Raw genomic sequence first — 15,403 nt, 5'->3', positions numbered from 1 at the left:
CACACGGGGGGCTATAAACACTAAACACGGCCCGAGTGGTTGGCTTGTGTTACCGGTCTGAACGCATACAGTTCTACGCGAGTTAATGTTTATAGAGACCGGTTTTGCAAAGGTGAACTTTAAAACCCACCCTCGACTGCACAACAGGATACGGGTGCCGGTGTAGCGTGTGGTATCCTTGTGGTGCAGCGTTATGCTCTGTTGGCATGGGGAGCGGCGGTGTAGCGGTTAGTGCACTCTGCTACGAACCCGGCGAACCGAGTTCGATTCCCTGCTCAAGACCAATAACAGTGGCAAGTTAAGGGCCTACCCTACGTCGACTCAGTCTTAGAAGAGTGCCTGGCACAGTGCGTAAACGTAAGCACTGGGGAGACAAAGGCGCAGAGGCATGGTGCTGACGACCCTCGGGTGCCGTGTTGGTCTTCGTATGTGCTCGCGAAAAGCAGTTGCCCCAACCGTGTGTTAGAGGCTATACGGGGGGGGGGTCTTTGTTGTGTTTAGTAACGCTGGCCCTCTATTACCACACTCATCCTCTAATGATCTCCAAGTTGTCTTGGCTCACACTGCCACTGTCAGAATCCGACATTGTTTTATGACAATACAGCGCACTCACGGGGCACAGACTGCAGCTCGGGCGTTAACTCTCAACACAGTCAGAGCTTCGAGTTAAACATTGGCCCTCTGACACAGTGACATTGATTCGTCCGTCCATTATATTAACGGAACGCAGAATTATTACACCATGCAGAAATATTTACCCTCTTAGATTCGTGTGACCAAATCACTCGGCATGCGCCGGGTCCCGTCGGATCTCAGAAGCTAAGCGGGAGGGTTTGAGCCTGGAGAGTGCTCGGGTGAGCGACCACCAATGCGTACAGCACGTGCCGCAGGCTGCTGCGGGCCTACAGCCGGGCGGTGGTGGCTATGCACGCCTCGAGTCCAGCACAGTGGAGGCGTGTCTTGTGAAACTCCTTTCCCGTGGGCACGGAGGCGCCATACGCCGGCACAGCAGCGAAAAGCAGTACAGCAACTGCGGACTCCACCCGTTGCCTCCTGTATGGGAATCGAGTGTTGCCCCCTCGCACGCAGGGGTTTTCTCTGGGCGCTCCAGCTTCCTTCCGCGTGTAAAACGCTCGTTAATTGCCTGATAACACCTTCATTATACAGAGGGCCGCAGAGGTTGCAGCGAAATTTGCTTGGGGTGGAATTTGGTACGGGCTCACTGCGTGGCTGCCTTTCCCGCTTCTCTGTCATTCCTCCTCGTGCCTCCGAGTTGTTATCTCTCTCTTCGAGAACGAGCGAGTACTGTGCGGCGATTACGCATTCCAAGTTTAAGTTATTATTACGTTCTGGGCAGGAAAGTGCGGTGCAAACAAATCCATGCTATGCTCCAGCGTCTACGCTACCCGGCCTTTAACAACCCGCAATGATTAGCGTAGTGAAGTGTGGTCAAATAACCCCCCACCACCCCCACAGGGCATTGGGAAGCCCTCATCAAGCAGTGGATTGACAAGACGGGCAGCACCCTGTACAAAATACTTCATGTACAGTCTAAACAAACTGGCTCTGTTTAAAAGTATGGAAGTTTTACCCACTGTTATTATAACTGTTCAATTTTATGGATGCGTTCTTGACAGTGTTTTGCTTCTCTGAATGCTGGGATTAGTTTAAAAATGGAGGTCACTCCGACGATCAAACCAGAGTCCAAACACTGAAAAGAGAACCGATTTTAATTGGAAATTAAGGGGTTCATCCGAGGTGTCTGGGTGGCTCAGAGGTCAGAGAGCTGAGCTAGCTGAGATTCTGGGCTCAAATCCAGGCAGCTGCCTGTGATGGTCTCAGCCCGGTCGTTAATGACCACACACAAAAAAACCCCATCATGTTAAATCTTGTTGGGCACTTAAAAATGGCAAAATTTCAGTTCTATCAATCTATATATCGGCTTCACTGCCAGGCGATGAACTCCACTCTCGCATGAAAAGTGGGTGAGAGAGTGCCGTCCTCCACTGCGTGGTGGACCAAAGGTCACTTGCAGGGATCTCAGCGGTAGCTCTGTAACTTAGAGTGCTCACAGGTCACTCCTGGCCCTCGCAGCGATGGAGACTGACCGGCGCGTGTTCACGTGCGGTTGCCCACCGAAAGTATTTTCAAGTGCTACTCGGTCCTCGATGAGGGGAAAGGATTTCCCCGCCCTTGCTCTAAACCAAGGGGTCGGCAAACCAAAGTAAAAAAGAAGAGACGTTTTTTTTCTTCCCAAATCGGTAAAAAAAAAACACCTCAATATTTCAAGTGCCGCAATTCGTGTGCGAATACGAGATGGTGGTCCGTGTGATAAGCAACGTCACGAAGCGGCCCTTCAAGAGCCCCATGAGGCTCCGGATCCTGCAGGTCGCCGGTCCCCGCTCTAAACCATGGGAAGGGGCCGATTCTAAATCAACACGAAAAGGGCTCCCCCCCCCCCCCCCCAAAAGGTGTCCATGGCTCTTGATTGCACGAGCCAGATTCCCCCGCCCCGCAGTGTGTTCCTGGCCGCACCTGCGCGCAGCACAATTCCACAGGTGTGTGTATTTACACGCTGCAGCCATCCATCACACACGGTGGCAGCGTTCGGAGGTGGAGGGAGGGGGGGGCAATGACTAAACAAAAAAGGAAAAACCGCATCTTCGCACTGCAATGGTGCGCAAGCGGCTCTTTATGGCAGTAACCTGCGAAGGAACGGGCACACGTGCTCTGCAGGCGGATTAACGCCCCCCTGTGTGTGTACACGCACGCGACAGATAACGGATCGACAGTTTTCTTGTGCAAAAAGCAGGATTATAGTTTCTGTCCCGGGGGGGGTGGGCGGTGGGTGGCGAGGGCAGTTGTCTTCGCAGAGAGCTACGGGACTGAGAGTGGTGCCTGGCAGACAAACACAAAGACCCCCGTGTATGGCCTGAACAGACAGTTACGGGAAAAGTGCTGTTAGCAAGTACCTATTAAGGCAGGCACGGCACACGAGGGGGTGAGTGGCCAACACCACGCCCGGCTGCCTTTGTCTCCCCAGTGATGATGTTTACACACCGCACCAGGTACTCATTTGAGTCGACCTAGGGGAGGCCCAGGACTGGTTCAGATATCCCTCACCCAAAGGTACGAAATACTGGACTGTGACAGAATTGGCCAGACAGGAACGCTGGCAATACAGATACAAGTACACGAGCAGGCTTTAGGGTGGTAAAGACAGGTGTTTCTGTTTATACTGTATTACATTAATATCACCCCCCCCCCGCCGCCACCAAATAATGGACACCAGGAATCCATTGCCTTTCAGAATTTACCCAAACCCTTTAATTCTGCACAGAAGCCGGGCGGCAGATGTTGTGGGATTTTCAAAGCCTCTCCGCCTGAAGCCTCTAAATGCGTGCCTTACCGAGTTTGTTTCAGCCCCTGGAAACAAGTGTGGACGCCTCCCTCCCCCCCTCCCCTCCTCCCCACTGTGTCTGTCAATCCGCTGCTGGGTGAGGGTCTCACCACACGGCGGGTGAGGGTCTCACCGCACGGCGGGTGCGTGCCGTCGGGGTTATTTGGACCATATTTCACCACCACGCTGGCCAGTGCCGTTTGGCGAAGGCGGGCCGCATGAAAAGAGCAGCAAGACGGTGGATTGTGCCGCACTGCTTTCCACCGCAACGTTGCCCCGCGGCCTATAGCACCTGTTATGCATGGTCACGGCTCAGTCAAGCACAGCTTTGTGCGTTTAGCTTTTTGACCTTCCCCCCCGCGCACCTCCGATCAGCGCGGTTGGCTACGTACACGGTGCGAAAGGAGTTCAACATAAATACTGTCCAGGCTCAACCGTGCTTGGTTTTGGACATATGACAAGATCGGGCACATCGCACATATGGTTGGTCGTAGGCTGAATTATCTTAAGTGAAATGTAGTAAAGCCCAACCAACGACCCTGATGGACCCAATAAAATGAGCACCACTTTGTTGGACGTCAAACAGCAGATTTTCTTTTTTTCCATGAAGAGAATGCCCTCGTCAGAGGAATGTGGAAATTCCAGCATTGGCGCAGGGCGTCCAAGAGATAAGCACCATCCCATGCTCACCTGAGCAGAGGGACACTTTGACTTTGAGTCTATGAACTAATGTCACCGAGCAGAGATTATTATTGTTTGGTGTAAGTTTTGCCCTGGCAACAAAACAGGTTTTAGGATTTTAAATTTTGATTTAAAGCTTTCGTGACTGCAGTAATTCATATTCTTAGCTCTTTCGGTAAAGTCACGTTGAAGGGACTTTACCGAAAGAGCTAAGAATATGAATATAGGTTTTAGGATGTTCAAACACCAAGTAGTATCCTCTTGCATTTTCGGGATACTTGAAGGAATATTTATATTGCAGTCTCTGACAGGTATATATATACGTATGTTGAACTTCTTTCGCACCGTAAGTCACCAACCGTGCTGATCAGAGGCATCGGGTTAATAAAGCATTCCGCAATCTGGATGCTGCAGTGCTGGATAACAGAGCTTTTGCTGAATTTGTCACGAGAAAGTTCAGCATTGGTTGTAATACAGACACAAAACAGCTGTGCGAGCAACACTTCAGACAATGTGTCAGTATTGGCCAGCCCACTGAAATAAACCACTCTCACAGCTGTGTCAAACAGCGTTACGCGACCCAAACCCCCATCATGAATAAACCCGTGAATCTTTCAGAGGCGCAGTGTCGAGTGTGCAGAGCTCATTATCAGAATGCTTCGAGTGAGAAATCCCTGGTCAAGTTGACCTTCATCATTCAGCGCGGCCAGTACAATGGGGTACCAACTTATGGAAAGTCAACAAGGGCAGACGTAATAATAATAATTTGTGCATTTGGTATTCGTGGCATTCTTATCGCGTAATGCTGGCATCGCTCACCACTGATGTCAGTTCGGTTGAGAATTGGACTCGGGTTACTGGGTTTTAGCGCAGAATGCTAACCGCCGTACCATCACTCCCCGTACTATTGACACACAAACATGAACAAAACACAGCCGCAAGTCTATTAACGCAGCCATTGAAAATTATTAAGGAGAGAGCATTTTTAATATCAGAGGTGGCTTTCCCGGGTGGCTTAGGCTTATGAATACTTCCACGGAATGTTTATCATTTGCAAACAGTCCCACCAACTGACAAACGTTACGTGCCCTTCGTATAAATGACCGCTGGTTTGTAGGTGTGGCTGCCATGCAGCGCCAAAGGCACAAGAGTCTGTTGTCGTTCAAGGACAGGAGCAAACTCTCCCATGGAGGACAGCGGCCAGACCAGACACACACACACACACACCGGAGCTACCAGTGGAAGCCCACGATCTTGGCGCAGAGGCCACGGTGGCCGCGGAAATCCTGAACAAAGTACTTCGGTGAAATCTTGGCAATGCCCGCAGAGAGACGCGAGATGACGCGCTCCCTTGCAAAACCGCCGTACGTCACGGCACTGTGACCGGTGCTGGCGCCGTGGCGTGCGACGCCACGCGCGCCGGCTGAAGGGGCCCGTGAAATGAACGACGAAACTGTTTTACGAAATGTTGGGCACCCTCTTTCATAAATACGCCCCGTCGTCCATGAGGTCAGTGCTCAATAACTTGTATAATAGACGACAGTTTGAGTAACAGCTCGTTGTCAGAGGATGAAGCAGCATCACTAAATTATTATTTTTCACATTAGGATCTATTTGGGAATTTCCCAGCCCTCCACTCCAGGCGTAAGGACTTACGGACAAATGGATGAACAGACAGAGATGGACGGAGCTAACGCATTCACTACATATTTTTTGGGTCTTTCGGTAAAGCCACGTAGATAGATCAAGTAATACAAAAATTCAAAAAATAATAACAATATCACGACGTTTCGATCGCAACACAAGCAATCGTCATCAGGTGAGAATCCACTACACTTTCACTCTTCAGTGTAAAGTGTACAAATACGCGTTATCTTACAAAGTACAACAGGGGCAGGACTCCCATTCGTGAGATGATCATCATTCTCCTGGGAAAGCATTAATCTGGAAGGCGTATACAACTGACGGTTTAAATGCCATTTCCTTTCGGTGAATAAGCTTTTTGTCTCTTACAGTAATGTTAGCTGGTGAAAGTCTATTGATCATTAACTCTTTCCTGCTGAGTAAGTAGGGCACTGTGCCCCAACGTGACTCATTTAAACCTTCAATGCCAGGATCATCTCCACACAACGTAACCAAGAGTAACCACAATCAACACAAGAGGTGACTTACAGATGGCAAGAGGTGCGATTGTGAGCACAGGCTCTGACCTCCCATCACGCAATGCATATATCGTGTGGCTGGCAAGATATGCATCTTGTTCTGCGCTTAATGTCAAAAATGTCAGCTTTCCGGAATTCAAGGACATTGGTTTAACAGTCATTCAAAGAGCATTGCTCTGACGTGCTAGCGTCGGTGTAAAAGTGCTGACCTCTACTGTGTAGAGCAGAGGTCCCGTGAAAAAGAGATTTCAATGCTAGTTCTGTGATATCCGGCTCTGCGGGCCATTCATTAACACGGGGTGGCCGTACTGCTCTGTGAGAGATGCGAATTAATTTCTTGCCTCATGACGGGATGCCGAGAGTACAATCGGTAAAACATTTGGGGGGGGGGGGGGGGTGAGAGAATCTGAAAACAATTCAAAAATGTGTGACATCATTCACATAACGACTCTGGCAATGTGAGCTGGTGTCACACCAGTGGGGTCAAAAAGTGTCTGCAAGACGAAACCAAGTCTGGGGTAGCAGCGATCGCCATTGGCCGCTATAAACCACCTCCACATTATTGTGGCAGGAGACATTCTTACCACTAGACAAGCAATTGTTGTCTCCTGCCAAAGTGTTGCCCGCTTTTGTCAAACCAAGTCGGACGAAGGGCCGAGTCAATTCCCGACCGGGATTTGAACTTGAGTTTCCCCTGTGTGTGTCAGTCGTGACCGTGGCGTAAACAAACTCTGACATTTCTAATTGTCCCACGATCATATTGAGAACTGCCTGTGACCTGCAATGTACCCAATCTCATCAGGAGCTAAGCAAAGCAAAGCCTGAATTGTGCCTGGATGAGTGACCACCATGCATAAAACAGGTTGTCATAGGCTGTTGCGCGGTCACATGGTGCCCGGCAAAGGGCAATGCAGCGATATCTATTGTTGTACTGTACTATAATACTCCCACGTCTATGCTCCCCCCCCCCCACCTTCATCAACCGGCACGGGGAGGCCCTCCATCCGGAAATGCTTCGACAAAAACATCCGTACATGGATGTATTGCAAACTATCACTCGAATGACAGTTCACGCCTTAAGACACCATCCCAGCTCTGCCTGCAATGGAGATGATGCATTTCAACATGCACTCACTCGCCTGCTCAAATAAATAAGTGTTTTTATTACCGGAATTTAGCAACAGAAGCTTTTAGATCTCTGCGAGAAGCTTCGTTTAACCGCTTTGTTGGCAAGGGCTTCCCTATTTTTTTTTTGTTCGGGTGCAAACACCAAATTGAATGCGGTATTCACGTTCACCGTTTTAGTTTATCGTTTCAACGTTCACATTCCAAATGGGAGCCGTCAACCGAGGGACGAAACCCAGAGCCTGCCACGGGGTAAGGGGCCGCCGCCTCTCTAACCGTGGGGGCGAGAGGCGAGGCCCCTGGGCGGGGAACGTTCTCATGGTTTTTCCACGCACCCGCAGTTACTTTAGCCCGGAAGAAGGAAACTTAAAAACGGTTACCCTGCGGTTTCCCACTATTGGGAGGGAAGGGACACAGAATTGGCCAGACAGGAACGCTGGCAATACAGATGCAAGTACACGAGCAGGCTTTAGGGTGGTTAAAGTCAGGTGTTTCTGTTTATACTGTATTACATTATACTGGTAGGAACGAAGTTGTAAACTGAGTGTACCAGCCTGCAATAGATTAATGTGTCCATCCGTCCGTCCCCTTTCAATACTTTAACGAAGTGAAATCTCGTGCTGTTGGGTGTAAAATCAGCAATAGACAGCGCAGAGACTTGATATGTCTTATTGCACCCAACATTTGGAAGTCACATTATCTCATTTGCGAACTTCTACCAGCCCACCCTGCAGGGACCTGTTACCCGCTCCCACCACAGCTCAGATGCCAAGCAGGGGGTTTGAGCCTGGAGTTGCAGGGCTGCCGTGTGAGCCGCGTTGTTGACAGTGCAGCAATATCCATTATTGTACTGTACTACGCTCCAGTGCTTGTGCACCCCCCCCCCCCCCGCCTTCACCGACCCGCACCGATACGGTCGAACGGCCCTCGTGCCCCGTAAGGTGTTGGTAGGCCCTCGTCGAGCAGCGGAATCGCAACGGGGCGTGAGGCCATCGTGCGAGGCTTTTTTTTTTCGTCGGGAAAGGGAACTGCGCCTTCACCCTGGCAATGCGGTGTTAAAAATAAAAAAAATTACACCGCTAAAATTACTGTGCTGTATGGCCAATGGCACAAAATATACGTTGGCTGGCATGAAGGTTATGGGGTGCCCTTGAAAATAATCTCCATGGAGCCCAACGGAGTTAGTGATGTACACGGTAATGGGGAAAATACAATCCGCGAGGCTTGCCTCTGTTCAACATTCACTTGTGATAGAGGTCACCGAATTTACACCGAGAGACAACGTGAGGATCCCATGGATTAGATAAGCATACGGTCGTGAGCTATCACTAAGTGGAAAAGTAAGCGAGTTTGAGCAAGACACGTCAGAGATGATGCCCGGTGGTCGAGACTAAAATCAGCCTCGGCAGCCCAAGGCAGAGAACGTGGTAGAGAGGAGGCCCATGGCTGAGACAGAGAGATGAAATCAGCTCGTGTGCAAGTGCCAGATGGATTGGGAGCGGTAGTTTAGTGGTTAGCTCGCTGCGCTATGAACCCGGTGACCCGAGTTCGATTCCCGTGCACGACCAACACCAGTGACGATTATTCGAATCGGTCTTGAGCCTCCCTTCGGTCGACTCAGCCTCAAATTAGTACCTGGTGCGGTGTGTAGTAAACATTGCCAATGGGGAAACAAAGGCGGCCGGGCGTGGGACTCGGACTGGGGTTGATCTTTATCTTTGTTACATCACGAGACTATGATTAGTCTTCAACCAACAAACTAAGACATGATCAGTGAGAGGGCCGCCACACACTTGAAACCGTTAGGGTTTGTGACAGGCACGACGACGGGGGTGTTGTCACGTGTTGTGTGTATTGTTGTCACGTGTTGTGTGTATTGTTGTCACGTGTTGCGTGTATTGTTGTCACGTGTTGTGTGTATTGTTGTCACGTGTTGTGTGTATTGTTGTCACGTGTTGCGTGTATTGTTGTCACGTGTTGCGTGTATTGTTGTCACGTGTTGCGTGTATTGTTGTCACGTGTTGCGTGTATTGTTGTCACGTGTTGTGTGTATTGTTGACACGTGTTGTGTGTATTGTTGTCACGTGTTGTGTGTATTGTTGTCACGTGTTGTGTGTATTGTTGTCACGTGTTGTGTGTATTGTTGTCACGTGTTGTGTGTATTGTTGTCACGTGTTGTGTGTATTGCTGTCACGTGTTGTGTGTATTGTTGTCACGTGGTGTGTGTATTGTTGTCACGTGTTGTGTATTGTCAGGGGCCACACTAAAGGCCACCAGGTGCCGCCGGTGACCCTGCGGGCCTTGTGATGAAGAACGCCGAGCGACACCGAGTGCGCCGTACAGGATTCCTTCCGGGACACCACTACGGAGGGGGAGTCTCTCCCCAAGGCAGACTGAGAGAAGGGGACCACAGCAAGGGTCACCACGAAACTGTCCCGGAAAAGCCGGGTCATTCGCTCTCCACGACTAAAGCTCTGTGTGCGCGGCACCCCTGTCAAATGAATAGGTGCATGCGTGCACGCAATCATCGCCGAAGTCGCACATTGCCCCCGGGAATGTAAAGGCTGGCTTGTGAATACAGATTTCAATAACGACAAAAAACGCCATTGGACGTTAATGAATAGCGGCACGCGTGTCGCTAGAGCCACTGTTAAACTACGCATGGCCAAACGCTCAAATTAATATTGCGGAGAGAGCAGCTGAACTGCTCAGCGCTGAGCCGGCCTGCCCTACTCCAACGGCTATAATCCCACAACTGCCCAGTGATTTCTGCAATGAATTACGCTGGCACATCTGCTCTAAAAAAGGGACTTTCAAAAAAATCCCACGTGACCAAATTGGGGACATATAGCTTATGTTGACATTCTTTGGTTTCGATTGCATCACAAGCAATCATCATCAGTTGTGACAATATTTTTTTACTGAAGTGTGGTTGTCACACCTGATGATGATTGCTTGTATTGCAATCGAAACGTCGTGATTTAATTTATTTTTTATTATTTTTTCTTCACCTACGTGACTTTACCGAAGGAACCAAAGCATATGGATCCTTGCAGTCACGAAAACTTCAAATCCAGAATGAGCTTATGTTTAATTTTTCTATTCAGCGGACAATGCCCACATTTTCAGCCGTTCTCGGGTTCTGGCTAAATTGCGTCTGTTCTATAATCCGCGCGTCCCTCTTCCTGTCCCTCAGTGTCGTTTCCAAGCGCGCTCCTCTCCACGCTGCTCTTTGTGCACTTTTCAACTCTTTGTTCGACTGCCTTTTTGTAAAATGGCAAAGTTTTAACAATCCGCAAGTCGCGGCAGGGCATATGCTGCGGCAGTATGAACAATTCCCTGACTAAGGAAGTTTGGGTAAACCAAAAGAATGTCACTGTAAAATTCTCAGGCCATCAAATCAATGAAGGGACAGTTTAAGTATCTGCTAGTAGAGGTGATGTCAGGTCACACTGATGCGAGTTGCATTCAACGCAACGTCGAAATAACGTTCCATCCAAGACGTTTCGATTGAATGCAGTATATATGCTCAGAGTAAGAACAGGCATGTATAAGGGAACTAAAGCCAATTTCAAACGTAACATTAATCGCGAAGAGATGCAAGTCGGCTTGAGCAGGACCCAGGGCTTAGAAGCCGATGGTGGGTGATGGATGAGACTGGGAATGGAATGGCAGCCACAGGAGGAATCACCACTGTGGAGATGGAGCCATGAAATCACAGGAGTGAAATTAATCATGGGGCCTTCATTCAGCACTGGTGAGATAATGCACTACACCATACACTCCAGTTTTTTTTATTTTTCCCATGTAAGGCCCACTGAGCTATATTGCTCTTTTTTACATAAGCCACCTAACCACAAGTGATAGCCCAACGAAGTGGCTTATCATGTGAAAATGTATATCAGCCAAATACTGTTAAACGCATGATGTTGATTCTAAATGTGAAGGGGAAAAACCAGAGGACCCGGAGAAAAATCTGCGCCACCACGGGGAGAACATGAAAACTCCAAATCTACAGCAGCAGGTATCAGGATCGGGATGGAACCCACGACCTCCTGTATACCAGGCGAGGTAGTTAACATCTCCTAGACACCGTGATGATGATGAGAGAGAGACACGCAAACTCCAAATATACAGCAGCAGCAGGTGTCAGGATCGGGATGGAACCCACGACCTCCTGTATATCAGGCGAGGTAGTTAACATCTCCTAGACACCGTGATGATGAGAGAGAGACACGCAAACTCCAAATATACAGCAGCAGGTGTCAGGATCGGGATGGAACCCATGACCTCCTGTATACCAGGCGAGGTAGTTAACATCTCCCAGCCACTGCGGCGCCCAAATAATGGCTGACGATGATGAAAGTAGCAGCAATGATTACATTAAAATGACAATTATTGTATTCTTCAACGAGTCTTGTTTGATTTACGGGATATAAGGATATCTATGTATAAAATAATATACGTGTAAAAATGTTTTACCTGCGTTCGTCTGTGCATATTTGTTTATCCCATTCTCAAAATATCCTGACCAATGCACATGAGCGTACACAGGGTTCCACATACGATGTCTTAACACGCATACACGATTTGTGCCTCCGGCGAAATCACAAGTCAGTTATAAATTTAGGTTAAATTGTTTTAATTGTTAAATAAAATAAAATTTAAATATGCCGGCAATTGCATACATTTGATTTGTGAAGTCTTTAACAAGCACACGGCAACACTGGTCCGAAGTGATCGGTGCACGTGTTTTGACCCAGCACTGCCAAGAGGCAGCGTCGGGCTTTTGATATTACACATTGATTTTTACACATTGATTTTTACGCATTGATAGCATAACAAATTTAAATGCCCCCTTCTAAAGTGGTCTGCTCCAGAATTATCACCGGCTGGGCATGGTACGAGCCAGTCAGCAGTGGTACAGCACGCGGGGTGGTACATTCCACTTCCTGTTGGGAGCTGCAGAGAAAGGTGGAAAATATTTTTTTTTTATTCCACAACGGGTGGCTGCAGCGCTCCAATTATTTTGACTGCAAATGGAACAACGTGCAGGGTTTTACGTTCGTTTTTCCGCTTCTGCCGGCCGGCAGAAGAAAAAAAAAGCCAGGGTCATGATAAACAAAACTCGACAAAAGGGGCCAAAGACGACCCAGCAAAAGAAAAAGCCGCGTCATGTGCCAGCATAAACCCCACCCAGCATTAGTGCTTTGGAAGGGCTTTTTCTGACAGTCTACAACAGTGGTTCTCAACCGGGGGGGGGGGGGGGGCGCGCGGACACCCCCCGGGGGGCACGTGAAGTAATTTATAAATGTGTGAAATTATATCACGCGTGAGATTCACCGGTGAATAATGTTGCATGCATCTGCAAAATATAAAATAACTACGATAAAATGTAAATCCTTATGGTAACCTATAACGATGTAAAAAGGCCTTTCTCAACTCATCGATCGTACACAATGCGGGTTTTGCAAGAGTAACCGGGCGAGCATGAACACATTGTGTCACGTTGTGCGGAGCGTCCGTTGACTTCGTTTTTTTATTCACTTGCAGTTAACTAGCCAGTTAGGACGCCTCGCAAAATGGACAATTGGTGAAAATATTGACGCTCGTCATTCATTCGTTGATTTCTCAGAACCGTGTTGGGTCAGGCGAGGGGAGGGGAGGGGGTGGGGTACCCGGTGGAAACTAAAATTCAGCAAGGGGTGGGTGGAGGGGGGGGTGGTGCAGTAGCCACAGAAAAAAATGTTGAGGAGCCAATTGGTCTACAACACAACAGCCATTCTAAATCCAGTGGGGGGGACGGGGGGACGAACGACTGTGAGGAGCGCATGAACGCCGTGTCTACCTGCAACTCCAGGGGGCCAGCGGACTGCCCACTCTCAGAAAGCTTCACGCGGTCGGAGCCCTCTCCGCCTCTACCCCGAGTGCAACTGCTTGTAAAGCCGCAGCTTCCTCCTGCAGTCGTGACCCGTCCGGCTTCGGGGCTTGCGTGCCCTCCTCGTGCGCCGAAATAATTCAACTCGCAAAGGTGGCGTGGCTGCCTGGGTGGCAAGGGTGTCTTGGAAAACCCCCACCCCGAGTTGGTGGATCATGCGGAATTGGAGACCTCTGCAAAGCACCTATTTTGCAAGGGTTACAAAATGCTTGCGTGGGAAACTACAGCAAGTAGGTTCTTGACAATCGATCTGTGTGTGTGTAAGTGTGTGTGCCTTTCCCTGAGAACTGTGGTTTCCTCCCACAAAGCAACAATTCTCAAAAAAATTATTAGTTGAAGGTATAGAAGCAGGACCCGTTTAAAGGAAAATACCAAGACTCAAGCGAGGCTTTCATTGGTAAAGATATGCATTATTACTTTTTAACACGTAGGCTTTCGCAACCAATATCCATAAGTGGATTTTTGGGTTAGATCGCCTAAATATAAAAGTGTCATTAAACCCGCCACCACCTGACACAGCAAACTAGTAAAAGGGTTGTCACGTAAACAGAACATGCCAATTCTTCACGAGTACAGCACACCGGTGTATTGGAGATCCAAGCCACAACATTTACAATCTGAGTACGATGTTTCGCCAGTAATTACAGCTAGCTTCATCAGTCGACAGCCAGATTTCGTTCCTTATATAGAGGCATAGATGTGGTGACCACGCTTCTGTGCTCTTGCACCACGTGGGGGGGGGGGGGGATTACTGAGTCAACGTACATTACGCATGTGCATTATGCGAGCCCTTTGATCTTGTCCTTCCAGTCTAGTGTGTGTATTAAAACAGCCGTACCCAACGGTAATCCCTATTGAAGTAAGCTGCCCTTCATAGGCATGCATTTAAATAATGTATTGTTTGATTATTCGCTTCCACGCAGCACTAAGGCGGTAGCTATCCGAACGGTTACAATTATTTTTATTTCTTTCAAATTCGATAGATTCTCTAATTAGTCTTGGCCAGTAGTAGCTAGTTTTGAGACACAGGCCGTTGGGGCAAGGTGCTGTTTGCGAGCAGCACCTACGAAGGCCGGCACGGCACGTGGGGGGGTATGTGGACAGCACCACGCCCGGCCGCCTTTGTCTCCCCCAGTGGCGATGTTTACCTACTGCACCGGGTTACTCATTTGAGGCCGAGTCGACCTAAGGGAGGCCCCGGACCAGTTCAGATAATCGTCACCGGTGTTGTCCGTGAACGGGAATCGAACTCGGGTCGCTGGGTTCGTAGCGCAGCGCGCCAACTACTGCACTGTTACTCCCACGGTGGGCCACACATTAACACACACACGCTGAAACACCTCGTTCACTTCTGCCACTGCAAGAGGCCCTTGTCGTGATGGAAGTGAGTGAGCGTGCTAAAGTTAGAAACACACCGTGGCCAAGTCATGAATGTGCATTATTTCTTGTGTTTTTTGTTGCTTGACTTGCATCACACTGGGATTTTTTGCACACAGCGTTGGTGTACGGTGCTTTTTTTTCAGGAATATTTGGCTGTTTTTACTCTTGGATTTTCTGTTTGCACAGTCACATAGTCACTTTAAGATGTTTTTCTTGTTCGTGATTTTGTTTTTTTGTTTGTTGTGGTTGCACCCGATTCAAGAGCCAAATGGCTCACAGGGCTATACCAAAATAATCAAACTGAAACTGAAAGGTCCCTGCTGGCTAAGGTCCCTGCTGTGATGTATAAATATAATTTGCAGGCCGCTTTCATGTGGTCATACCCATATGACGACGGGCTGAACAATATGAACTCGCAAGCTGTATCTGGCCAATAGGCCATAGGGTTCCCCAATCCAGATTTAGATGCTGTATAGGATGTTGAAATTGTGGTTGTGGTTGTTGTTGTTGTTTGTGATGTGGGGGACATGAACAACTTCTCCATCCATACCTGGTGTCGGTCGTGCCGAGGGTCGGAGGTGACAGCACAGTCTGGGTATCCACCATGTCCACCACGCAGCGGGTGTTCCCAGACAGCTCTACAATGCATAGCACACACGCCACACCGGTCACACAGCAGCACACCCACGGTCACAGCAGCACGCCCACGGTCACACA

At 49.0% G+C, this 15,403-nt stretch overlaps 1 protein-coding gene across 1 annotated transcript in view; it reads right to left on the bottom strand.

Moving 5' to 3' along the window:
- LOC116945274 (kinesin-like protein KIF13A) overlaps positions 1-15,403 on the bottom strand; it is a 143,933-nt gene that overhangs the window by 109,474 nt on the left and 19,056 nt on the right. Inside the window, exon 2 of the mRNA XM_032959657.2 lies at positions 15,237-15,324. Coding sequence (XP_032815548.2) covers positions 15,237-15,324 — 88 coding nt within the window. The remainder of the gene's footprint in view (positions 1-15,236; positions 15,325-15,403) is intronic.

Source organism: Petromyzon marinus, chromosome 23 (genome assembly GCF_048934315.1).
Source record: "Petromyzon marinus isolate PM22_M1 ecotype Great Lakes invasive population chromosome 23, UKy_Petmar_22M1.pri1.0, whole genome shotgun sequence".
NCBI lineage: Eukaryota > Metazoa > Chordata > Hyperoartia > Petromyzontiformes > Petromyzontidae > Petromyzon > Petromyzon marinus.
The sequence above is the reverse complement of the archived record's forward strand: the minus strand, read 5'-3'. Positions and strand labels throughout refer to the sequence as shown.